Genomic DNA, 26491 nt, shown 5'->3' with positions numbered 1-26491 from the left:
TCCTGATCTTGAATCTAGAGTCGATTGCTCTTCCTTGAGGTCCCGGATGTTGTGGTTGAATTTTTTGCATTTTAATTTTTTGCAATTTAATTTTTTGCGGTTTAATTATTTGCGATTGAATTTTTTTAACATTGAAAAACATTCAGATACATAATTTCAATGCGTAAAAATTCAGTGCTAGAAATTCAATCACCACATCACACAGATTTACTTCCATACACATTTTCGGTGTTCCTGGTGGATGAACCCTGCAACAAGTCTTGATCAAAGCCTGAATATCGCGACCACAGTTCCGATGGCGGAAATGAGCGACGTCCCGGCTCTCTGGTGAGATGTGGGCAGAAGCAGACTGACGAGACCACAGGTGTTTTTACATGTTTTGACATGAATGGGAGCTCCTCAGCTTCCAAACCCACAGAAGAGCCTCAAGTAGAATGTCTTGTGTTTTTTTTACACCAGGAGAAGACATTTGCGGTTGTAATATTTCCTCTCTGACTCTTTAGTGAAATCCCTCGCCCCAAAGAACATCTGTGGTTGATTAAGAGGGGATACCTGAAGAGCTGCTGGCGCCTTCTGCCTTCGCTCTGATGGGGGGGGGGGGTTAGGTGGTAGGGGTTGGGGGGGAGGGGTGTTTGACAGAGACTCACATCAGTGTCGATCCCAGAAACAAGAGGCCACAAAGCAGGAGGTGGACACCCAGCACTAATGAGGGGCAGAGCGATGTACTAATTGAACAAGAAGAAAGTGCACTTTAAATATTTGTTCTGAAAGATAATGTATCCTTATTGAAATGAATAAAACGGGTACCTCAAGCGTCTTGATGCGGACTGTCAACTACAATACAAACACATCATTCCTTTTCTTGCACAATCTAAATGATTTTATTGCCAAAAGCTGCCTCCTTCCACAAAGTTTAGTGCGACCTTCCAGCTCGGGGTGCACGGCCCGGTGGGTCAAAGAGGAGAGCGGCGCCGACGGGGTGTTTAGAAGTTACACGAGCCCCGTTGTGGTGGAAGGACGCAGGTATGTTTCTGAAGGACTTTGCACAGGTGAGCCTTTGTTTTCCCGCTCTGACTCCTCGGAAGCGTAGACATGTGTACGTAAAGGCTCACAGCAAGAAGAAGCTCTGCGGTTAGAATACATCATTTAAACTAAATCTCCTCCTCAGACCAAACCTTCAGCTGCAACGTCTGAATCAGCAAATGTCGGGGGGGTGTTCACACGCGTCCAACGCTTACACACGGACGGGGCTTCTAGGAAAGGGTCCATGGGACGTCCCGTGTCCTCAGGTCCAGTTAGGCAGCCTTGTTAAAATAAGCGAGCAGCTTGTCTCGCCCTGTTGGCTGTCTCTGGCACTAAATATTGGTGACAGGTGTCTTTAAGGCCGGCGCAGCAGCACCTGGACTTCATTATCCCCCCAGACACAGCTGGAGCCCGGCCAGCTGCCACACACACACACACACAGCTGCACATGTGTATACACTCAGCCAGTGGCGTGGTTGAGCACACACACACACACACACACACACACACTCAGACACAGGTATGTTCTATTCTGCCTTCCACTCAGGATTCCAGTCTCACTGACTTTACTTTGTGCAACATACACTATACATTATACACTATACACTATACATTATACCGAGTCCTGTTGTCAGTCACCACCAACACGGCTCTTAACTTGTTTCTGTCCTGAGGGACACGGACGACATCCTGTGTCCCTGCACAGAACAGACTCCATTCCACAACTGTCCCTGTAAGGACGAGTAGAACAAGAGTGTGAGAACCGTCCCAGCGAGGTCTTCATCCTTCCTCCTCCCCTTCGCTGTCCTTTCCCAGCCGGCCGGGCACAGAGGACAAAAGTAAACACAGCCCCCCCCACCCGCCCTGAAGGCCCCCTGGGGCCCCTCGCCCTTCCGTCTTGTTTTTGTAGCGCTGGCAGCCTGAGCAGACAGACAGCCGTCTGTCCCCTGGGAGGAGTGAGACCGATATATCAGAGGATACAGGAGGTTTATTGTCTAATTCTGTTTGGATATCAGTTCATTATTTCATCAGTGGATTGATTAATCAAAAGCTTTTGTCCTCTACCCATCATCGGCATCGCCGACTTTATTGCCCAATTGCAGGCTCCGGTCAGACCAAATGTCCCCGGTGTCAGTCCCCAGTTAAGATGTCCTCGACGTCCTCTACGGAGAGCTGGACCGAAGAACGCGGCGGTTTGTAAACTCTCACAAGAAGGTTGGGTGGGTGGTTGGGGAGCGGGACCAGACCCCAAACCAACAGCTGACAAGGAGCGATGATGTCACACCAGTGCAGCCCATTGACTTCCATCAAGATCACGAATAAAAACGCATCAAGCTGTTCAAGGACTCTCCGATCCAATGGGGGACGGCAGGGAGGGTGTGCGACATGAAAGAGTGGCCTGACATACCCGTGATGGACTTCCTCATACAACCTGAGTGGGATTATACGATTAAAAGAAATCCAAAGCGATGTTTTTAAATATCGTGCTTTGTCAAACCAAATCTCATAAGCATGTATTTTAATGTGATATAAAACAGTGAAAAGCATGTCGTCCTATTCAAACGTATTCAAACATCAAAATATTTGCCGTTATGGTTCCATCAATCTACTGAATAATTACTTGCTGCTTGTCTGAATGAATCAGATGGATCCCCCTGGGTCACAGTCTGGGGGGAATGTAGGGGTGGGGGGGGGTGTGTGTGGGGGGGGGGGGGTGTATGTGTGAGAAACTGTCTTCTTCTTCCTCAGCGGTCGTCACCCCTCAGCTACTCATGCAAAGTGGAAAATGCATCTTGGCCTCTTGTAGAAAAGAGAGAGAGGGCCAACAGACAGCTGGGCAGAAGGACAAAGAGATGGGGGGGGGACGAGTGAGCGAGGCAGTCTGAGGAGTTGAGGAGAGGTTACTGGGGGGGGGTATCGGATCGGCCCCTCTTGATCTCCGGCGTGTTCATTGACTCGCTCTTTAAAGCTTCCCAGGGAAACCGACTCAGTCCCTCTGTGTTACGAAGACAATCCGGGGCCTCGTTTTCCGTCAAACAGTTTAATCGACGCTCAATCAACGGTTGGGATCAGGCGGGTCCAGATCAGGCGGGTCACAGGGCCGCAGCCTCCCATTCACACGGTGATGGGGTGGTGGATCTTATGATGGGAGACCAAGAGGAAGTTGGATGGGTGAAACCAAACAAGCGTCTACCAAAGTGTTCAGAATGAGAATGCATGGTCTGGCGTTAGGTGATAACTGCAGGATTGGTTGGTGAGGTTTGTTTGACCTGCTGTGGTCACGCTGACTGAGCACATCTTCTGTCTGCAGGGGAAACCAGAGTCACCTTCATTCCTCATCAACTTTCATTGCTAAAAGTCTGCAGCGTTACAACTGAAACACTGACGGCTTCTGCAAAGAAGGAGCCCCTGAATGCAATGCATGCTGGGAACACTTTGTCCGTCCAGCTCTCAGTCTTGAGACTGCTGCTTTGTAAGCCGGAGCTGGATCACGTTTATGGAAGAGAGGGACGAGGACTGGATCGGTCTGCAAATGAATGCAAACTTTACATCGCTCTTGAGCGGCTTCAACCATGACTTATCTGAGGGACTCTTTAGGCTCTTTGTAACGTTACGGTTCTCCCCAAATGTGCCCAATGAAAGTTTTAAAACCCCCTTGTTTTACACGAGTAGGAGAGTTGAGCACGTTTTCATCCTGTAAATCTCAGTTTAGAGCCTCAAAAGGAGACAAGTAGCACTGGCACCAACGTTAGCCTCTACCTCACCAGTTAAAGCACACACACACACACACACACATCTCCCAGCAGCTGACAAGTTTCCAGAGAGACTTTGGCCTCTCCATGCACACACACACACACACACACACACACACACACACACACACACACACACGCACACACGCCTGCACAAAAACACATACATTCCCCAAAGCAAGTCAGCATTATTTAGTGAATTTGTTTTGGTCTGGTGCAAAAAACAACTCTCATTGGCTCTAATGTACCTCGTAAATACACACACACACACACACACACACACACAGAGCACATGCAAACCACAACACACACCATGAACACACTCAACAGAGTACACAAACTTACAAAAACTCTTTAACGAACACACAGGGGAGGAGGTTTCAGATAATTACCCACTCACCTCGCCTGCAGCAGTCCAAGGGCTCCTCGGTCAGTAGAGGATGCCGCTCACTGTGTGTGTGTCTGTGTGTGTCTGTGTGTGTGTCTGTGTGTGTGTGTGTGTGTGTGTGTTGTGGTGTCTCGGTGAGTGCTGCTGTCGCTGTGGAGTGAAGAGGGAGAGACGGACAGAGGGATGAAGGGAGAGGGGAAGGGAGGTAAGGTGTTCTCTCCCTGCATCCCTCTTCCTCCTCCTCCTCCTCCTCCTCCTCCTCCTCTTCCTCCTCCTCTCCCTCCTCCTCCCCTCTGGGCAACAGGAGCATAAGGAGAAGTGTGGGAGGATCACAGGAGCTCTCCTTTCTCTCCGTTTATTAGCATCTCCACTCCTCCGCCGCACAAATGAAGATTTCACCTTCACCTCCGTCTTTGCTCACGAATTCTGGGGGGAGGAACCTCCGTCTTTCCCACAGAGCTCTCCTCCCTGAGGCGTCCTCAGCCTCCCTTAGCTACACCATCAGCGTCCATCTTCATCACTCTGTTATCTCAGGTTGCAATTGTATTCAAAACTGCTGATTCCTAAATGTTTGCCTGACTTCTTCCTTTTGTGCTGCGACCTTGTTTATTATATAGAATAATATCAGATGAATGTGTTGTGTCAACTACTCATCCCTGGAGATCCTTGTTGTGAAGGTGCAGATCTGCATTATCTGCCTTTTGCTGTCGATGTCAGTTCAGTCGGGGTATTTTGGTTTGAAGGATCTGGCGACACCTACTGCTGAGAACCCAAAATGCAACCAACGGGAAGTTCTCTAATGTGTGGAGCGTCTTGCAGGAGTAAGAAAACGTTTGTCCTTTCTGGGCTACTGTAGAAACTCTCTAGAAGCTCTTTAGAAGCAAGTTTATAACACAAAGTTATTTTGAATTAGTTGCCTGAACCCAAATGTATGTAGTTACTTTAACAATTAGGTTTTTCTTTCCTTTTCATAACTAGCTGCTCAAACTTTAGTAATCTCCTGAAAAACAAGTATTTCTTAAAAAACATAAAAAAGCAGATGAAACCGACAGATTGCACACACAAGAGGGGACACACAAGAATGGATTCATAAGAATGGACTCATAAGAATGGACTCATAAGAATGGACTCATAAGAATGGACAACTGTTAAATAGCTAACTGTAGGCCATGAACCCGAGGAATGAGAGGGACGAGTGAATGATGAGAAGAGGACGAGCAGACGTCTGAGGACCACCGTGTCTGCCCACCATGTCGTCTTCCCCTCATTTCCTCATCGGTCTCCCTCCCCCCCACTTTCCCTCCCTCCCCCCTCCCCGCTTTCTTCTTCTTTCTGCATCTTCGTCTGCTCTAGTTTCTCACACCTCCCTCTCGTCTCTCGCTCTCTTGTTTCCACAGCTGTCTTTTAGCAGCCGTGCACTTGTTAGCGTCCCGATGTCTCTTGGTTTATTCATGTCTCTGAGTGGAGACTCACGTACATGTAGTTGCTGTTGTTGTTGTTTTTAAACCGATGGTTTAGTTCAGGTTAGTCAAAATGAAAAAGAACAATAATTTGTTTTTGAAATTCATAAAACGCTATCAATCGCACCACATGCTGTCCACTTTCACACATGACCTCTTCTGTCCCCTGACCTTTGGAGGCAGGGTTTCTCGGCGCGGGGGTCACCTGAGGTCACGGGTCTCACGCCATTGGACCCAATGGAGACTCCATTGCATGAGTCCACCTGGCTGCACGACAGGACTTTTTAACCCACGTGTGGCGAGTAACGATCGCACTCCTCTCCAGGGAATTAGAAGACCTGCTATTGTATGATGATTATATTGACACATTCATTCACTCTGATAAATAGTTCCCTATTTAATTTGAACTCATTTTTTAGTTGTGATTAACAAAGTAAATTTGAGCTGTCACTTTGTTAAGGGGATATTTCTGTTAAAAAAACGTATTATATATATATATATATATATGATCTATATCAGTTTTTCAAGCTGCTTTCAGACGTGTTTTCAGGACCCGAGGTTGAATGTTCCCAGCAGGGGGCGTGTTTTGGGAGCGGGGCAGCAGGCACTCGGATAATCTGAGAGCGTGGGGCTGGTGGGGGGGGTTAAACCCCCCTTTCGCAACACTGCACCCTTTGTGTGGCTGCCTCGGAGCTCTTGAGCAGGTGCGACAGCTGAGTGGAGAGCAGAGGACGGCAACTGCTGCCGCAACCACCATCCTGGGATCAGAGAGATGTCCTCTCGGGGACAACTGGGAGCCACAGGGTCAAATATGGCTCCATCAAAAACCAATGACGGCTGTTTACATGAAGCTCAAGAAGGTGTTTTACGCACATTCAATGCTGCTTTGACTCCAAGACTTCTAACAGCCAGTAGAGCAGGTTGGTCTCCTCCAGCACTCGTAGCCAACGTAGTAAATCATAGATTTACTTGTTCATTTGTTTTGTGTTATTCACGTAATGGTGAAGGTGGAAGTATGAAGGCCGCTAAATCACGCACAGGACGGGAGGTGGATTGGTCCAACAAGCGGCGATCTGACAGCTTTTCTATTTTCCCTCAGCAGCATTCCATATTTTCTTCTAAGAGGAGCGACCGGCCATAAACATCCGCACAGGAAGGGACAGATAAAAACTCCACAAACCGTCTCCAAACAGCATCGGGGAAACACGCCGTCTGGAGGAAGCTGGAATCAGCGACTCCAAATATTTTCCTCTCATCCAGTTGCTTTAGAGGCTGGAGTCAAAGTTCCGGGCGGAAACCTCCGGCTCTGAGGAGTGAAGCCAATAGTGAAGTGTCTTAAGATCTGCATTCTGTGTGGTGACCAGCAGGGGGCGACTCCTCTGGTCCCATAGACGTCTATGAGGAAATGACTCTAGTTCACTCTTGATTTATTCCCTCAGTAAACATTGTAAACATGAGTTTATGGTCTCAGTCTCTAGTTGCAAGTCTTCTTCAATGCAGCATGATGTTTATTTAGTGACTGATGGTCCATTCAGAGTCAAACAGATCATAAAGCATGCTTTAGGGCGGGGCTTACTGTGATTGACATGTCTCTAACTAAGATACTAACTCCTCTGTCCAGATTTGGTACCTTTCGTTTTGTGCTGGCATAAAGCCAAGAAATGAATGAATATTAAATCAAGATGGGAACGATCAATAATCTCAAAACATCAGTCAATCCAACGGCAGATTGTCTAAATGACCACGGACTCCTCTTATATACAGTCAATGGTTTGGTCAAATGTGGCTTCTCAGCCTTATGCTCGTACTGAGAGCTCGGCCCATATCCACTTGGACACTACTTCCCGCTCTGAACATTGACATTGTACATTAACCACAAACAGCATCGACATCATACGCGCTATAAGACTTGTATTATCGGTGCTTTCCTTCTACAGATCTCAAACTCCGCTCTATCCTCCTGAGACCGGCCCCCAAAGTGTGAGAAACCGTTCTGTTTATCGTCTCAAAACAAGTTTAATAGTTTCACCCTGGCTGTAAAAAGTTTGTGGATATGCTGCATGCCAGCCCTGCCCAACGCCCCTCCCATGATGCACTGGTATGCAAACAGCTGCCCGGGCATGACGTCCAGGCCCCTGTGCACCCTGCCTTTGGGTGGGTGGGGGGGTCATTTAAACTTTAAAGGGCCTGGCTGGACAGCTGGGTGTGTCCGTGCTGCGTGGCATCCATCTAACCACTAGACTCACTCGTCACACACACAACTAAAGGGACCTGAGGAGCTCCCTCACAGAGCTCTGGTCTCCCAACAGGACATTTCCCCTGCAAGCCGCCACGCTTTTCGCTCGAGTCGCGTTCGGCGTGCCACCGCCGCCGCCGCCGCCATGGGAGCGTTTATTGCCAAGATGCTTCTGCCGACAGTCAGCAGTTTGGTGTTCCTGCCCACGGCCAGCGTGGCCGCTAAGAGGGGCTTCCACATGGAGGCCATGGTCTACTTCTTCACCATGTTCTTCACCTCGGTGAGTTCCTGCTTCCAGGCTTCAACAGGCAAAAACCGGCTGAGTAACGGTTTAAAAAAAAGAATTCATATGATGTTGTTTATTTGCTGTTTAAATAATCTAGATTTCAATTACATGTAAGGTTTGGGTTTAGCAGCAGTTCATCCTCAAAGACCCTGATTATTCTTTCGGGTTTTTATTAAATGTTTCACAAAATAATAATTTTTACTTGTTTTATCCGTAAGACCTCACAGAGCATGATGTGGTCAAACAAACCTATAACTCCACTATAAATCTGTGAATATTCATCAAACAAGTTTGTCTTTCTGATACATTTTTTTAAATTGTTCAGCGTTCATTTAGACGTAAAATGACCCAGCAGGTCTGATTCTATCACAGATAGAACATTCATACATGTAAAAGCAACTGATGAAAGAGATGAATGATGTGAAGTGAAGGTTTTAAATGTAAAAGAGCAAACATTCATAGATGAGCTGTTTAAACTTACTAAATTATTAAGAGTTTTTCTGGAGCAATTTAAAGATTCCACAAACAGTCCGTGTCGTTTATCGCTCTTCGCTGATAAAACCAGAGCCTCTCTGGTGTCTCCGTAGATCTACCACGCGTGTGACGGACCAGGACTCTCCATCTTGTGCTTCATGAGGTACGACGTCCTGGAGTACTTCAGTGTGTACGGCACGGCTCTGTCCATGTGGGTCACGCTCATAGGTAAGACCTGGTGGGACACAAACCCGCATCCCTGCCAGTCCTCACAGCCGTCTTCATTCCACAAAGGGTCCTTACTACTTTTATTCCAGCTACCAAAGCACATCAAAACTCTGGCTGAACGATAATAACAGTTTGTTGGTATTCAACCACCAGACGTACCAAGCAGCAGGGTAAAAACACCCAGAATGCAGCAGTTGTTAATGACACTTGCTCAGCCATACTTGGCACTCACTACCCCTCCTCCTCCCCCCCCCCCCCCCACACACACACACACCCACTTGCTCCACACTCCCCTGTGGTTTTGCATGAAGGCCTCTCCACTCTGTGCTGGAGAGCCAAGTGCTCCAACAGCTGACTCCACCGATTGGTCCGTCCTCCGCGTCGGACGCTGTGTCCATTGCAAAATGGTCAAATATTGTCATCATGTTGTTTTAACTGTTGAGATAATCATTTGAATGCTGATTAGATCTATAGACCTCTGAGAGCAGGTCTGTAGATTCCAGAACTGTTCTTATGTGGCGCATCGAGTTGTTGTACTTTTTTTTTTAAATATGCCAATTCCTTTACAAACATACCCAGCAATAAAACCTCTGTGGTTGCGGTTATTGTCTCAGCTCTGGGCGACTTTGATGAGCCCCAGCGCTCCAGCATGACCATGTTCGGGGTGCTGACCATCGCAGTGAGGATCTATCAGGATCGCTGGGGCTACGGGATCTACTCAGGACCCATCGGATCCGCTGTCTTCATCATCACGGTCAAATGGGTGAGCCGCTGAGACGCTTTGGTCGGAGTTGGCTTCGACATACTGCAGGGTGTATTTTTATTTGTTGATACCATGTGTTAATGTGCATTGGGTCTGACCTTCCGCTGTCTTTAGCTGCAGAAGATGAAGCAGTGCCGGGCGGTGTATCCGGAGAAGGCGGTGTACACGCAGCAGGTCGGGCCGGGCTGCTGCTTCGGCGCTCTCGCTCTGATGCTGCGCTTCTACTTTGAGGTGACGAAATGAATAAATCTCATGAAACATTATTCTACATCCTCGCTTACTTACAGGGGATTAGTACATGGATTAGTGCCTCTTTTATGTTTGGCAGTAATATACAAATATATGTTGAATATGAACAAATAAGGTGTTCTCTGTTCGCAGGAGTGGGACTACGCGTACGTCCACAGCTTCTACCACCTGTCCCTCGCCGTGTCCTTCGTCCTGCTGCTGCCCAAGAAGAACCGCTACGCCGGGACGGGAAGGAACGCCGCCAAGCTCAGCTTCTGGGCTCTCTGCTGCTGCGTACGTTTAAAGTTGGTCACGTCAGAATGAGAGCAGAGCAGCTTCAGAGGTTTAGACGTCCTGTACGGCCGCCTTGACACGTCATCATGAGATGTTTCTTGTGTGACAGACACCTTCTCACAGGTCTAAAGTCAACCAGCTGACATTCTGTGAAAATCACGTGTCAAAAGTGCCTTTAGAAATATATTTAGTGATAGAAATGGTGACGTGTGCAGTAATGATTCTCCCCACCGGGATGGACTTTCATCAACTCAATAGAGTTTTTATTATTTAACCTGCATCGTCCGCCAGCGATCTCACGTCTCCTTTGTTTCTTTCCTAATCCCCCCCCCCCGATTTCCCCCCCTTCAGTCCATGTCCCCCGGTTCTACTAAGGAGAAGACGGACAAGACCCTAACGAAGAAGAACAAGAAGAAGTCGCCTCGGACCGTGTGGACGGTCGCAACTGAGAAGCTGCTGACGGGACGCTGCAGCACCCCCATCCTGCCCGTCTACAACCCCCCCCCCTCCACGCCGGTGGAAGGGACGAGCGTCAGCAGGCTCAAAGAGATGAACGGGTGGAAGTGAACCCGTCTGACGCCACCAGGACTTTGTCCCGAAGAACGTGCGTAGATGACTCACCAAATAACTGCCAGCCAGGTGCTGCTAAACGCGGCCGGGAAGTTCTTCTTCTTCTGAAGGAAAGCAGCCGTCCTGCGGACGTTCCTTTCTGCTCCAGAAGAAAGGGGCTTTTTGGCTGGTGGAACATTTAAGGTCAGCGGCGACCTCAGAAACCTGTTAGCCGCCGAATAGCTAGCGAAACCCCCCCAATGTGGATGTCAAATTAAGGGATGAGAGCAAGAAGAAAAAAAATCTCCGGTGCCCTCGAGGACCCGACGGAAGCGCAGCAGCGGGATGGGGGGGGGGGGGGGGAGGAGGTGGAGAGGGGGACGGAGGTGAGGGGGGGGGCAGACAGTCGCAGAGACGAGCCAGTAAGACTGACTGGAAAGTTTTATGAGAAGAACAAACAGGCAGATGGTTTATCTCTCCAAAATATATAAATTGTCTTTAGAAATGTTCCTTGGGGAAGAACCTTCGTCTGCTCGTCTTGCCCCCCCCCCACCTCTCCCCACCTCTCCCCACCTCTCCCCCCTTTCCTCTCTCTCTCAGGGAAAAGTAGCACACGGCTGAATTTGTTTGTTAGAAATGACATGACTGTAAAGTACATTTGTGTGTGTCTCTGCAGGTGGACGTCCTCTAACAGAGCAGCTCGGATTGTGTCCCTAATGTGGACGGCTATGTATCATGTTTGTTTCAATGTGTTCCTATTTATTGCTGTACGGAAGGTTGTACATTCACTATAGATGTGTTTGGTTTTTGATGATTTTTAAACCCTTTGAAAATGAAACTAAATGTCGTGGCTTTTAACTGGTTTTCCAGGGTGGGTTGTGCGGGGGCCCGGGGGGGGGGGGGGTTTAACAGCCCCAACTTCCCCGCGTCATTATCATAACGCATTGATATGTACTCTGCCGGAGCAGGAGAAAGAAAAACACCCCAGACTGGCTCATACTTCAAGGCCCGCTAATCCAATCCCAGAACCCCTGGTGTCCCGTTCCTCTTTCACTTCAGGTCCTACGTCACCGGCCCCCGAACGCCGCCCAAAGACTACAAACGTGTTCCGCGCCTCGTAGACAAAACAGTCTGCGGCCAAAACGCGAACGAGCCTCCACCGGGGGAATGTTTTGGGCCTCTGAGGTGCCCACAGAGAAAGGGGGTTTTTGTCTGGGCCGTCGTCTCCTACGCGGCCCGACGGGGCGGTAACTCAAGCCTTTTATTGGATAAGTGCGAAACCCTTTTCAGCTCTGTTAAGAGCGCCGTCCGCTGCACAGCTCTGCTGAGGCTGCAGCCCACAGCCCACACACTCAGGGCCCTGTATCACACACACACTCAGGGCCCCGTATCACACACACACTCAGGGCCCCGTATCACACACACACTCAGGGCCCTGTGTCACACACACACTCAGGGCCCCGTATCACACACACACACAGGGCCCCGTGTCACACACACACTCAGGGCCCCGTATCACACACACACTCAGGGGCCCGTATCACACACACACTCAGGGCCCCGTATCACACACACACTCAGGGGCCCGTTTCACACACACACTCAGGGGCCGTATCACACACACACTCAGGGCCCCGTGTCACACACACACTCAGGGCCCCATGTCCCACACACACTCACTCAGGGCCCCGTATCACACACACACTAAGTGCCCTGTGTCACACACACACTCAGGGGCTCGTATCACACACACGCTCAGGGGCCCGTATCACACACACACTCAGGGCCCCGTGTCACACACACACACAGGGCCCCGTGTCACACACACACTCAGGGCCCCGTATCACACACACACTCAGGGCCCCGTATCACACACACACTCAGGGGCCCGTTTCACACACACACTCAGGGGCCGTATCACACACACACTCAGGGCCCCGTGTCACACACACACTCAGGGCCCCATGTCCCACACACACTCACTCAGGGCCCCGTATCACACACACACTAAGTGCCCTGTGTCACACACACACTCAGGGGCTCGTATCACACACACGCTCAGGGGCCCGTATCACACACACACTCAGGGCCCCGTGTCACACACGAACTCAGGGCACCGTATCAGATACACACACTCACTGAGGGCCCCGTATCAGATACACACACTCAGGGCTCTGTATCACACACACACAGTCAGGACGGACAGAACGGTGAAATGAATCATACAAATCAAATCTGAATCGTGACTCCTAAGTTCAAAACTTGTGAGGACCGGTCCTGACTTTACCCGTAGTCCTCACAATAACCAAAAGTCAGGATTACACGCGCACACACACACACAAACCCACACACATGCCATCTGAGGTCTGAAACGCACCTTTCCGCACAGTGTCAACACAAATCTGTTTGATTGACATGAGTGCGAGCGCAGCAGTCTCCTCCGTGGTCGTCTGCTCTCCCGGATTCCGGGTCCCGCAGAGTTTAAGTTGGTATTTGAAATAAAATTTAAAAAAACACCATATGATAAAACATGTACACAACTACACCAGAAAAAGGAACTTCTGTATTCCACGTGCGGCGGGCGCTTGGCAGTCGTCAGCGGATTAAGCCGCATAGCGACGGACTGTGGTATGTTCATTGTGTTTGTGCGAGGGCTTTCTTTTGTTGGGGCTGCAGCCTTTGAGCCACAGGTCTTTCTCCTGGATGTCAGCTGTTGCCACAGCTGTTGTTGACGCTGCGAGGTCAGCTGACATCTTCACTGCTGATGCTGATCACCGGAGACACGAACAGATGCTCCGCGTCTACAGAAGCTCTAACCGGGGACGACACGCTGGATTTATCTTTACATGAGGATTAAATGACGTGGGGGGGGGGGGGGGGGGGGGGGGGGGTGGTCCGCTGCAGCGTCTGACCTCGCCCCTACTTGCTATGTCAATGTTATCACAACTAATATGATGCCTATTGTAATAATTTATTATTAATGATAACTGAGTCTTAATTTGAGTATTAATCATTATGATATTATATTATTAAAATTATTATTAGTAGTAGTAGTAATAGTAGCTTTAGTATATGATGATTGGATGACAACGTGACATTAGATTATTTTTATTACTATTACTATATTATTTGACTGTTGATTTTGAAGTATTTGACGCTGTAATTACTCCAGTCCGTCTCTTGTCTTTGTTGCACACATCTCAGACTACTCACACTTATACAGAGGCCTCTCTTACAAATATGCACAAACAAAATATATAAACAAATTACTTTTTTGCAGCAAGAAAAAACGCTCAATTTAAATTCGTCAGATGCCAAACTATTAGCAATTTGGTATTTGGTTTAGAGACAGTTGAATTGAAGGGACTCGATTCTTGCTGCTTTGCATTTACTTTACGACATAATTTACTTTGATTAGAATGATTAGAATTGATTAGAATTAAACCTGCTAAGCTCCCTGAAAAATGCAATGTGATTAAAGTCACTCAACATCCACACATAGAGACAGTGAGTGCAAATCATTCGTTGGTCTTGAGATTCATTCTGGATGTAGATTCCAGAGCCGGAAGCCAAACATGTAAATGTCATGTAATAAATATACAGATAATTAACCATATATAATAACCACGATGCTACCAGTCAAACGCAGCAGAGCAAACTCCCCCAGCCTTGAGATTGTGCCTCTGCTGCCACCTGCTGGACTGACGTGTGTACAAGAGGCTACTAGAAGATTAACTTTGTCCGTCTCAATACTCCAGTTTCTGCACGATGAAAACAAAATGTTTCCTTTTTACAGTTTGTTCACACAAGGGCTGAAGGATTTCTCTCCGATGACTGTTGTTGTTGTTGCTAACTAATAGTATTTCTAATATATTCTATTTGCAGATGGCCATCTTATCATATAGGTCACTGAAATAATTTAATAAGATAAGATTCACAACATGTTTTTATTCGAGGAAATATTCTGCTTTGATCCATAGTTGCTGGTGTTTAGTCTTTTAAAAACACTTCTAGTCCAATAATTGTATCGTGGAAAACCACATTAATACTTTTTAAGTTTGTCGTGGAGTGCGTCATCTCCCCTCAGCGCCCACAGGAGGTTGTTCACAGTTGTCTGCACCTCCTCTCGCTCCTTTCCAGCCTCAGACGGGTTCTCGTTGGTCAGAGTCGTCCTCTGCAGATCCTCCTTCAGCCTGAGAACAGAAAGACACACCGCTGGTTGAGATAATATAAAACGTCAATAATCAGTTTTATTGATACGAGATGACAATGGGTACGGAAGGTGATGTGGCAGCCCGGGAGGCGGGGCTGACCTCTGCTGGTCGGAAGAGGAACTGCGAGGCTGGATGGCGTCCATCAGATCAGCTCTGACTGCTTGTCCAGCCGGACCGGACAGAACGTCAGCAGCACTGCAGCCTGGGAACAGGTCCATGAGCATGGGAGGCAGCTACACACACACACACACACACACACACATTTTACTACTATACTGCTCTCCAAATACATTAACAAACTTTTTGCCTGCTGAGAAAACGTATGTATATATATATGTATATATAAATATTGTAATTTAATAAATAAAATGGAGGTTAAAGTGTCCAATTATATGTTTTTTTTTACATTTAATTTTATTCACATTCATTTATAAAAATAAGAAGATATAGTCAAACTTCATTTTTAAACAAAAACTAAAAAAGGTTTTCAAACACGTCTCACAATAAAGAAAGCTCTGTGCCCCTCTGTGAAACTCTGGCAGCCCCTCCCCCAGCAGCGGACCATAAAATAATAATAATAATTCAATGCGCGAGGGGAGCTCGGACCTCCTCGTTGGTGGGGTCCAGGATCAGCGTGCAGATGAGGTCCCGTCTGGCTCCCTCCAGGTCCAGGAGTTTTCTGAAGGCCTTGGATCGGCTCTCGTAGTACCGACCGGCCGTCGGGTCGTACCGGACCGCCGCCGAAAACATGTCCACCGCTTCCTGGAAACACCTGCGCACACGCACACGCTTACAAACACGTGGCATCTGGACCCACATCTGAGGAAGGATTGTATGCGTTAACTCAGGGAAAGGGAGGGAGTGGGGGAGGGGGGGGGGGCACTTCTGACCCGTCCTGGAAGCAGAGCGAGCCCAGCGTGTTGTGGAGGACGGCCAGGCGGAGACGCACGGCGGGGTCGTCGGGGCGCATCATCTCCTCGGCCTGCTGGTAGTCGGCCAGAGCGAAGCGCCACTCGCCCTGCTGGAAGAAACAATCTGACACACGGCGTCATTAACCATAATCAATAATTAAGAGCTTGTGATCAGCAACATCGGCAAAAGGGCTTTGACTCACACACACATTCTATTCTGGATGAAAATGGACACAAAATGACTGTGTGTGTGTGTGTGTGCAGGCGGAGTGTTCGGGGGCCTCACCTCCTCGGTTTAGGTACAGGCCGGCCTCCCCCTTCTCCTCCTCGACGGCCTTATTGAGGAGGACAGTGGCCTCGGCGTGGAGGCCTCGGCCGAAGCACTGGACGGCCAAGTCATTGTAGGTGAGAACCAGCTGAAACCGCACCTCCTCCTCCACGGAGCCCCGCCCATCCGTCTGACCTCTGACCTCCTCCTCCTCCACGGAGCCCCGCCCATCCGTCTGACGTCTGACCTCCTCCTCCACGGAGCCCCGCCCATCCGTCTGACGTCTGACCTCCTCCTCCATGGAGCCCCGCCCATCCGTCTGACGTCTGACCTCCTCCTCCATGGAGCCCCGCCCATCCGTCTGACGTCTGACCTCCTCCTCCACGGAGCCCCGCCCATCCATCTGACCTCTGACCTCCACGGAGCCCCGCCCATCCGTCTGACCTCTGACCTCCTCCACGGGGCCCAGCCCATCCGTCTGACGTCTGACCTCCTCCTCCACGGAGCCCCGCCCATCCGTCTGACCTCTGACCTCCACGGAGCCCCGCCCATCCGTCTGACCTCTGACCTCCTCCTCCTCCTCGAGCAGTTCCATGGCCTGGACCAGATCCTCGATGGCTGCTGTGAAGTCTTTCATGCGTCGGTAGAGAGTCCCTCTGATGATCAGCGTAAATAGAGTCACATACAAACCTGATATATAGATAGCACACACCCCGTGTGTCGCGGGCTCACCTGAACAGGTAGAGGCGTGCGTCCCGCGGGCAGTGCTCCAGGGCGTGGTCGATGCAGAGGAGGGCATCGGGCAGCCGGCCGCTCAGGACGGCGTCCGCGGCCTGCCGCCGGTTCTCCTCGGCGGCCTCCCGCAGCCGCTGCAGCAGGGCGGCGGCGACGGGGCACCGGGGGTTCAATGCCAGCGCAGAGGTCACGTCCCGAAAGCACTGGGACGTCTGCACGCCGGATGACATCACCAGATAAAGATACCTTTCTTCTTAAATAAGCACCAACGTGTTTATGACAGACACGTTTTTGGTTTGCTTTACATTAAAATGTATTGATGTTTGATTTATGAAACAAAGCGATGCAACCGAGCCTTAAACCTGGATTTATTCATTTATAAATCAAGTTTTGCTAATTAGAACTTCTCTCAGATTAAATGATTCGTTGTTGGTGCAGTCAAGCGTTAAGATGTAAGACTTCAGATTACTTGATTCTTCACAGCATCTGCTCATTGCCCCACATGTCGAGTGTGTCTGGTTAGTATCTGATGTCGTGACCTTGTTGAGCAGTTTGAGGAGCCGCGCTCTGAGGATGTAAAGGTCGGAGGTCGGACCGTCCGACAGCATCCACTGGTTGACCTGCTTCAGGCAGTCAGCGTGGTGACCTGCAGCCGCCAGGCAGACCAGACTGGAACCAAGCGACAACACACATCAGCACTGATCCAAACAGTTCATGTGTATCGCAGTTCAGATCTCTCTAACAAACGGATTTGAAGAGGAGTCAATAGTGTTGTAACAGCGTACGTTCATGAGTGTGCACGACATATATTGGGCTGATGTTTAGGGTTATAACAACTTTAAAAGGACGTTAGCTCACAGCTTGCTGACCTTTTGACCTCGTAGCTCCTGCAGCCGGGCTTCACCTCGGCAGCTTTGCTGAAGGCCTCCAGAGCCTCGAGGAAAAGGCCCCGGTCCAACAAACACTGGCCCTGGAGACGACAGGAAGCAGACGCACCGCCGAGGGGTAGTTAGTACTTTAATGAAGACAAACGTGGAATAGGGGGCATATCATGTTAACTTTTATTTTAAAGGAAGGACATCAGAAAACTACAGTTAGAGATTAAATCTGAGTCTGAGTCAACATCAAAAAATGAAACCAACACAATAAAGGCTCATCACATCTCTCTGAGTGCAAGAACTAGGAACCATTTCACTTCATGTTGAAAACATATCTTCATTTATCTTTGAGGGGGGGCTCCGATTGCCCCTCTAACAGCAGCATTGATGGACACCTGGAGGTAGTAGACGAAGGCCAGGCGGTCGCGGCAGGCTCCGGGCTGCAGCATCCAGGCCCGCTTGTAGCAGGCCGCCGCAGACTGGAAGTCGCACATCTGCAGGTAGGCCTCGGCCCGGCCCTCGTGCAGGTGAGTCTGAAACAACAAGAAGTGAACATCACACCACAGATGGCTGATCTGATCATACGACATCATAGGATTCTCACAGAGCAGAGAGAGGACTCTGATTGGACCAAAGGAGGAGGACTCTGATTGGACCAAAGGAGGAGGACTCTAATTGGACCAGTGGAGGAGGACTCTGATTGAACCAGAGGAGGAGGACTCTGATTGGAGCAAAGGAGGAGGACTCTAATTGGACCAGAGGAGGAGGACTCTGATTCGACCAGAGGAGGAGGACTCTGATTGGAGCAAAGGAGGAGGACTCTAATTGGACCAGAGGAGGAGGACTCTGATTCGACCAGAGGAGGAGGACTCTGATTGGAGCAAAGGAGGAGGACTCTAATTGGACCAGTAGAGGAGGACTCTGATAGGACCAGAGGAGGAGGACTCTGATTGGAGCAAAGGAGGAGGACTCTAATTGGACCAGTGGAGGAGGACTCTGATAGGACCAGAGGAGGAGGACTCTGATTGGAGCAAAGGAGGAGGACTCTAATTGGACCAGAGGAGGAGGACTCTGATTCGACCAGAGGAGGAGGACTCTGATTGGACCATTGTAATGCTTGGAGCTCAGACATAAGTCAAAGCTGGTGGACAATGATTTCCTCATTTTGAGTTTTTAATGTGAAGATGTGGGACATTTTATCACATTAACATGTTGATGCAGTTCATGTTGCTGTTTAACATGTGTTCTGTGAGCTGAAATAAGTCTGTTGTGCGTCACTGTGTTGCATAATGGCAATAAATCTTCCCTTGATCTAAATGAATAAACGCCGGGCGCATTCCAACACGTTGTCAGCACCTGCTCTGGCTGCAGTGTGACGCCTCTGGAGAAGCAGATCAGCGCCTTCTCAAACTGGCACTTTCCCATCAACTCTTTTCCATTGGTGTAACTGCAGAGAAAAACACACCACATCACAGGCGTGATTCACTCCTGAAGAGGCACGGCTGGATTTCACATATTTCCTGTCAGTCAGCTTTTACAATATTTGCAACACTCCTCGGAAATAAACATAGCCGGACGCCATTTTAGTAAGATGCTCCGGTACAAACAACAATGAACAGTGAGGCTACAGTAGAAAAAGGTGTCTCTGTTTTCACTGTTGTGCGGCCTTGCTCTGGATGATGACGCTCATCTGGAGCTCTGGTCTTTGGGGGCGTTCCCCCCCCGGCGGCAGGAAGATTTTACTGGAGCAGAAAAGCCTCCTGAGGGGGCTTCTCCTCCGGGCCTCGTCCCGCTCATCTTCTGCCTCCGCAGTGGGAAACAAACGCAGCTCTTCTGTCTGCGGGTGAACATTTACAACCACAATTTGGTAAAATATATATATATATATAAAGAATGCATCTTTACCTTGAATAAGGTGGTTGTGATCAGAAAAGAAAACTAAATAATTAATTAAATTCAAACTCATCGTCAAAACTAGCAGAATGTCTGCAGTAAAATAAAGAAAGACCAAAAGAGCAAATTGATTACAGAAACATTGATTGATTAAAAGCATGTGATCTCTTACTGTTTGCTCCTTCGTGTCCACAGAAGCCTCCATTGTGTGGCTCAGATAACTGTTGAACGACTTTAACTCACTAATCGCTAATCTTCTCTTTGCTGATGTTTGAGAGCTGCTGCGTTGTCGTATAAATCTGGTTGTCACCATGGAAACCAACTTCAACAATGAGGCTTTTATTTCATAACCCCGCGTCACTTCCGGTGATCAAACCGTGTGTTATTTCGTGTTTTACTTGTTTTGCTAGTTTTACTTGTTTTGTAGCTATGACGTAACTTGAAGTAAGGTTTAATAAACGACAGTAGCGTGCGACATAATGGCTCGTAGGTTTAGCCCAAAGCTAGCGTTAGTAACGTCACGTTAATCAATGAACATATTTGCTTTAAAGTAGGTGACCTGGTGACTATTAAAGTGCTCCTGTGGCTTTAATAGTCCTACAACAGGTGAGGTTGAACAACGTAAATAACGTCAGCGCACACAGGGAACCTTTATTTTGAAAACAGGAAACGACAGGCAGAAATGCCGATCAGCTGACTGAAATGTTGACAACGCAGGTCAGTGTCCCGGTGGAGGAAGAAGAAGCAGTTGGTGCGAGGGGTGACTCTAAATGTCCGCTAGCTTAGCGTGTAGCCGAGTCTCTTTCTTTCCTTTAGTTGCTCGCTCGCCCCTTCATCCCCCCTCGTCCCCCCCGCGCCCCCCTCCCCAGGTGAGCTGCTTCCGACCTGTTGATCCATGCACCACGAACACGGGCATTCATCTCCAGCATGGACATCCAGAGCGAGAGGACGCGACTGCTGGCCGAGGAGGACGGAGACCAGGACCCCCCCGGGCTGCTGTCCGAGCAGGACGCTTACCTCAGGTCGGTCTACACGCGCACACGCACACGCACACACGCGCACACACCGGTATGCCCAATGCCACATTCCGGACGTGCACGTGCTGGTGTCATGTGGAGGCACCTGATTCGCGTCATTCCGTTCATCTGAACGTCTGTTCCTCCAATCAATCCGTGGACTCTTGTCTCGTGGGTTGTCCTCGTCTTATCCTGGTCTATAAGTGTGCATTCGTGTTTGTCCGTCCTGATGAACAACAAGGTCTTCACATCCATCAATAACGCATTTAACAACTGACCTGCTGGTGGACAGGTAGAAGGAACGGAGCCAATGAACCGCAGCATCTGCTCGAGTTAAACTGCAAGAAAACGCCTTTCAGGATGTTTAAACATTTGATGACAGTAATATATTTGTGTTCACTTACTACACAAAGCATTCGTGTATCTGAGGCTCTTTAATGGGATTATGCCTCATGGCCCCTCCATCTATGACCACGGTGAGTGTAACTCTGCAAACAAGAAATGTCTCAATTCTTTTTTTTAATTAACGGTTTTAGTGCCCAAATTATTAATAACTGTAGCTGACATTTCAAGTCTTCAGATGTACAATCTGCACTTTCACACTGATTGGCTACAATTGACAGATTGAATCATTTGATTGAACCGTTTATTACGTGTGACTTTCCGTCTTAGACCTTCATGACCTTTCCGCTCTTCCTCCACCCCCCCCCCCCGCAGCAAGGTGAAGAACCGGAACTTGTACCTGGCCACGCTGGCGTGCGTCCTGGGGCCCTTGAGCTTCGGCTTCGTGTTGGGCTACAGCTCGCCCGCCATCCCCGAGCTCGCCCGGATCGCCGACCCCCGGCTGCGGCTGGACGCCGAGCAGGCCTCGTGGTTCGGGGTATTTCTCTTTCCTTCGTGCGTGTTCATGTTGCTCAGGTGCTCTAGGCGTGTTTTTAAGAAGAGGCTGTGCCCCCCCCCCCCTTTTCAGTCCATCGTGGCAGTGGGGGCGGCGTGCGGCGGCCTGCTGGGCGGCTGGATGGTGGGCAGCATCGGCAGGAAGCTCACGCTGATGTCCTGCTCGCTGCCCTTCGTCTCGGGCTTCGTCCTCATCGTGGCGGCGCAGAACGTGTGGATGCTGTACGCCGGGCGGCTGCTCACGGGCCTCGCCAGCGGGGTCACGTCGCTGGTCGTCCCGGTAACCGGCCCTTCTTCATTGCGTTTGTGTTTTCATCCCCCCCCCCCCCCCGCAGTGATCGACGGCTGCGCTCTGATTGGTTGATGGTCTTGAGGCCCTCGTCTGTCTGTCCACATTCATACGAATCTGAATGTAGATGATGAATAGTCAGATTATTAACTGGTAACGACTGTGTATCAAAGTGCTTTGTGCGACATGTTGTGTCCTCCTGAAGGTTAAACATTGTTGTCAAATGAATATTTGAGATTAGAGAACATTCTTTCTGACATTGGTTCCATGTGATGTGCATGTTTCTTCTCTTCTCTGCTCTTTAACCCCAAGCCGTTGATTAACTAACCTTAACTAACCTTAACTAACCTCATCAGCTCCTCAGCTTCTGCTAAAATGTGAACGTGTCTCCCGCTCAGCTGTACATCTCTGAGATGGCCCACGAGCGCGTCCGCGGCACCTTGGGCTCCTGCGTGCAGCTGATGGTGGTGCTCGGCATCATGGGAGTTTACCTGGCAGGTACGTCGGGTTTTTTCCTTTCTGAGAGTTGAAAGGTCGGAGAGGACGAGTCACGCGAACGCGCCGCTGCTCCTGGTTAACCCGGTTAGCCGCGCCGGGCGTCTCCTGTTAGCTGCTGGCTTTAATGTGGAGGAATGTGCTGTTTGTGAGGGACGCCCTAACAGGACCTCAGAAGCTCCTCTCGGTGTCTCTTCTCCATAGTTGGTCTCCTTTGAGTGACACCTTGCTTTGACAGGGGTTCAGTTAACCAGGTCTTCTGCTCTTTGAACCAGTGAAATAAGAAAACAAGCGGTGCACGATTTGTACTTGCATCTGTGTCGCCATCGCTAAGTATGGAAAATAATATCTACATGAGGCGTGCCCCCCCCCCCACCCCTGCAGGTCTCTACCTGGACTGGCGCTGGCTGGCGATCTGCTGCTCCGTCCCGCCCACCCTGCTGATGGTCTGCATGTGCTTCGTGCCCGAGACGCCGCGCTTCCTGCTGTCGCAGGGCAAGCGGCGGGAGGCCGAGCAGGCACTGCGCTTCCTGCGGGGGCCGGACGCCCCCGTGGAGTGGGAGTGCGCCCGCATCGAGGACGCCTGTGACGAGCAGGTGAGAATGAGGCGTCTCGCTGGGCAGGATGCAGCCAGACCCCGTCTGACCCCGAGGTCACATGAGGAGAGGAGAGGGGAGAACCTTTAATCCTGGGTCACAAGGTCAAGACGTCTGATTGGACGGGGGTCAGGCGTTTCTCGCCGTGTTACAAGTTTACTTTAGTAAGTAAAGCTGATGTCCTCCTGTGGACGTATTTGAGAGCCCGGTCCCTCCGTCCTCCCCAGGGCGGCGGTTTCCAGATGTCCGACCTGAAGGACGCGGGCGTCTACAAGCCCCTGGTGATCGGCGTCATGCTGATGATATTCCAGCAGATGACGGGGATCAACGCCATCATGTTCTACGCAGAGGACATATTTCAACGTGCGCATTTTAAGGTGAGGAAGCTGTCTTTGTCCTTTGTGTCCTCTGTGATTGTGTGATCTAAAGACGTTAGACCTGACAACGTGGGCCTATCAATAATCAATGAAGCCCAGGATGCAGAGTGTGTTCTCCTCCAGTCAGAACATGATGATGAACAAAGATCTGACCTCCTGTGTGGTCTCCTCTGTCCAGGAGAGCGACCTGGCCTCGGTGATCGTGGGTCTCATTCAGGTGGTCTTCACAGGCGTGGCGGCGCTCATCATGGACCGAGCCGGGAGAAAAATCCTTCTGATCATCTCAGGTGATTTCTTTTCTTATTCCCTTCTTTTAATGCTTTTAATGCTCACCTGGTGTGAACACGCCATCCAACAGAACCACAACGCCTCCTTCCTGGCCCCTGATTGGCTGAATTTGAGCTGACGCGAACGTCTTGTGTTTCGTCCCCCTCCTTTTGGCGAATGAAGGCGTTGCCATGGCGATCAGCACCACGGCGTTCGGGGTTTACTTCTACCTGACGTCCGGACTTCACAGCCGCCCCCAGCTGAGCCTGGTGCTGCTGGACGTCCAGAGCCGGGCTGGAGAAGAGCCGCACGCCGACCTGGCCTGGCTGGCCCTGGCCAGCATGGCCGTCTTCATCATAGGTGAGGCCCGGGGTCACCGGGGTCACCGGCCCGAGAGGTCACTCCAGTATTCAAAGGGGAACACGTGGGTCTCTGAGCCCGGCAGCACATTCCCATGTGTCACTAATTCAGCTGAGCCAGCAGCGTTTTGATATTGATGTTAAATATGCGTCCAAAAGAGTTTCTTCAGCTGAGGATTTCCTCAACACGTAAACACTGGATCCTTAATTCATCACATGAAGGACCACTTTGATCACTGCTGTGTGCAGGCTTCGCTCTGGGATGGGGTCCCATCCCGTGGCTGGTCATGTCGGAGGTCTTCCCCTCCAAAGTGAGGGGCGTCGCCAGCGCCGCCTGCGTCCTCACCAACTGGAGCATGGCCTTCCTGGTCACCAAGACCTTCCAGAACATGATGGTGAGCGCTCAGCAGGACTCAAGGGAGTTTCAAGAGTAATATATATATATATATATATATATATTACTATTGCCCCAAACATTTTTAAGACATCCCCTCCAAACAACTTGATTGTTTGATTTGATTAGCAGTCTCTTTTAGACTCATCATCATCTATGTGATAAAAACATCAGTTTTAACACCCCAGCGTCTAAAGGCCTTCAGATTGAGTGTACAGAGTCATGTCATGTGACCCCCGTCAAGCCTTTCTGGGACGTCAGTCTGAACCTGTGACCTCTTCCAGGATCTTCTCACCAGCGCTGGGACCTTCTGGTTCTTCTCCTCCATGTGCCTCCTCAACGTCCTCTTCACCGTCGCCTTCGTCCCGGAGACCAAGGGCAAGACGCTGGAGCAGATAGAAGCATCCTTCAGAGGGTCATCGGGTCCATGACGAGCCCCCTTATCTCCCTCATGGTCTCAGCCTGTTTAAACCACTTTCTTATCCATTGTTTTTTGGACACAGCTGGTAATAATTATGATGTAATGTTCAGCGTTCGGTTGAACTGTTTTCCATTGATTCGAGGAAGGTGTTCCTATTATTTTGTCCATCGTCCAACGAAACTGACCTTTTGGGTGCTAACCCCTCAACGTCAATGAAGGCGCCGTTCGGCCCGTTTAATGACAGTTCTCTTCATGGCAGCCCTCTTTACATCTTCACATCTGGTCAGACTTGTGTCGCAAACACGGACGAAACAAATCATTTGTCCATTCATTAATAAAATAACCTGTTTTTTTCTGATGTATTGAGAAAACAAATCTTCATTCATCATTTCACTGGAACCTGTACGTAGGCCCACCTGTACTGGGGTCTTTTACTATGAAATGTCGAGGCTACGGTGAACTTGAAATGATTTACTATTGATTCCAGTGTTTACTTGATATAAACTTATATACATCTCAAGTCACTGCTGCAGTGCTACTTTCCAGTTCTATAGTTTATCCACCTGTGTGACCTTCTCAGCTGGTTTTCTACACCAGGGAAAAAAGAAATTCAGTTTGATAAGTGAAGAAAATCTGCAGGCTTTTGTTGTCTAGCAGAAGCTTTATTGTGGCGGTGCTTTGGGAGGTGGAGGCATGATGAAGTGACTTAAATATCGTTCATTTATTTAACTCAAGTTAATGTCTTTAGAGAAATGACCATAATCAAACCGATTCCGGGATGAATGAATACGGGTTTGTTTTTGTAATAAATTGCGGGGTTTTGTAATAATTATATTCTTATATTACTTATTCCTGTAAAGGACATGAAATGTGTTAACTGACAAGTACACACTTAAGATAACGGTTATGTCATTCGTCACTGACCTAAGGAAAAAAAAAGATTAAACTTTTTTTACTTTGTATAAAAAAATGTCTCTCATTTGAATCAATAATTGTTTTTTGTGTGTTTGTTTGCTACGAGTTCAGTGAAGCTATGAATGATTCCACTACCATTCTGTGGTCCTGATGGAGGTTTATAATAATATTACAATTTATCCATATATTTGTTCTACATCATTTTAAAATTCACGTTTTTTTCCTTCATTCACACTTTTATTTTTTTGGAAATAAACTGACAATAAACTGAATAAAATTGCTGTGTTGCTTTGAATGTCTTGCAATTCAAAGACAGATTATTTTAAATAACCTTTTTAAGGGGAAACATTTGATGCACACGGTAGAAAGACAACAACAGATCAACATAAAGTAAATAATCTAGAAATGTTTATTGTCTTTGCAGGGTTTATCCTGGAAAAATTCACTTGTGTCACAATAAATAATGTATATTAATTTATTTAACTATAAACTTACTTTGTATTCATGCATACTTCACAATGAATATAGAATTTTAGTAATTTCAGCTTTAGAGTAAATAGTATTCAATATAAGATAAACACGCATAAAAGCTCAATACATTTGAAGAAAATACAAAAGGAATGTTTAAAAACTCAGTCTCTTGCCTTCTTCATGGTTTAAATTCTGAGTTTGCGCACCGAGAATTTCAAAATAAAAAACACACGTTAAACGAAGGTTAATTTTACACCGATGACATCATTCTGTTTCGTAACGTTGGGGGAGTTTTCCCCCACAAAACCCACGAGAAGCTGTAATACATTGAAAAGCCCCGATTATTACTTTATCTGCAATAAAATCCATACAGTTCCTTACTTGCGAAACTATTTTGAACGACAGCCTCCTAC

The 26491-nt window shown here is 48.8% G+C and overlaps 3 protein-coding genes across 7 annotated transcripts; 2 read left to right on the top strand and 1 right to left on the bottom strand.

Moving 5' to 3' along the window:
- The first annotated feature begins 8005 nt into the window (after positions 1-8005).
- Positions 8006-10700, top strand: mymk (myomaker, myoblast fusion factor). Its single transcript, XM_037482390.2, has 6 exons — positions 8006-8140; positions 8734-8848; positions 9463-9611; positions 9726-9842; positions 9993-10133; positions 10485-10700. Exons 1-6 carry the CDS (start codon positions 8006-8008, stop codon positions 10698-10700), a joined length of 873 nt encoding a protein of 290 aa, XP_037338287.1.
- Positions 10701-14639: 3939 nt separating this feature from the next.
- On the bottom strand, positions 14640-20008 carry LOC119224838 (tetratricopeptide repeat protein 16). Of its 4 annotated transcripts, none has more exons than XM_062562596.1 (13): positions 19754-20008; positions 19344-19525; positions 19045-19135; positions 18084-18221; positions 17680-17780; positions 17350-17479; positions 16808-17022; positions 16527-16731; positions 16094-16328; positions 15787-15931; positions 15503-15668; positions 14996-15129; positions 14640-14875 (listed from the first exon to the last, which is right to left on the bottom strand). In XM_062562596.1, exons 1-13 carry the CDS (start codon positions 19892-19894, stop codon positions 14725-14727), a joined length of 2034 nt encoding a protein of 677 aa, XP_062418580.1. In that variant the 5' UTR covers positions 19895-20008; the 3' UTR covers positions 14640-14724. The 4 variants fall into 4 exon arrangements, with proteins under 4 accessions (XP_062418580.1, XP_037338147.2, XP_037338146.2 ...); XM_037482250.2 differs by having other exon boundaries at positions 16094-16607; positions 16644-16731; XM_037482249.2 differs by having other exon boundaries at positions 16094-16731.
- On the top strand, positions 20008-24845 carry slc2a8 (solute carrier family 2 member 8). Of its 2 annotated transcripts, none has more exons than XM_037482303.2 (10): positions 20008-20603; positions 21315-21477; positions 21568-21774; positions 22182-22281; positions 22663-22874; positions 23102-23251; positions 23430-23538; positions 23702-23878; positions 24127-24272; positions 24556-24845. In XM_037482303.2, the coding sequence occupies exons 1-10, from the start codon at positions 20509-20511 to the stop codon at positions 24700-24702; spliced, it is 1506 nt and encodes a 501-aa protein (XP_037338200.2). In that variant the 5' UTR covers positions 20008-20508; the 3' UTR covers positions 24703-24845. The 2 variants fall into 2 exon arrangements, with proteins under 2 accessions (XP_037338200.2, XP_037338201.2); XM_037482304.2 differs by lacking the exon at positions 20008-20603 and adding an exon at positions 20622-21073.
- Positions 24846-26491: the final 1646 nt, after the last annotated feature.

Source organism: Pungitius pungitius, chromosome 5 (assembly GCF_949316345.1).
Source record: "Pungitius pungitius chromosome 5, fPunPun2.1, whole genome shotgun sequence".
NCBI classification, from domain to species: Eukaryota; Metazoa; Chordata; class Actinopteri; order Perciformes; family Gasterosteidae; genus Pungitius; species Pungitius pungitius.
This window is presented reverse-complemented; position numbering and strand designations above follow the sequence as displayed.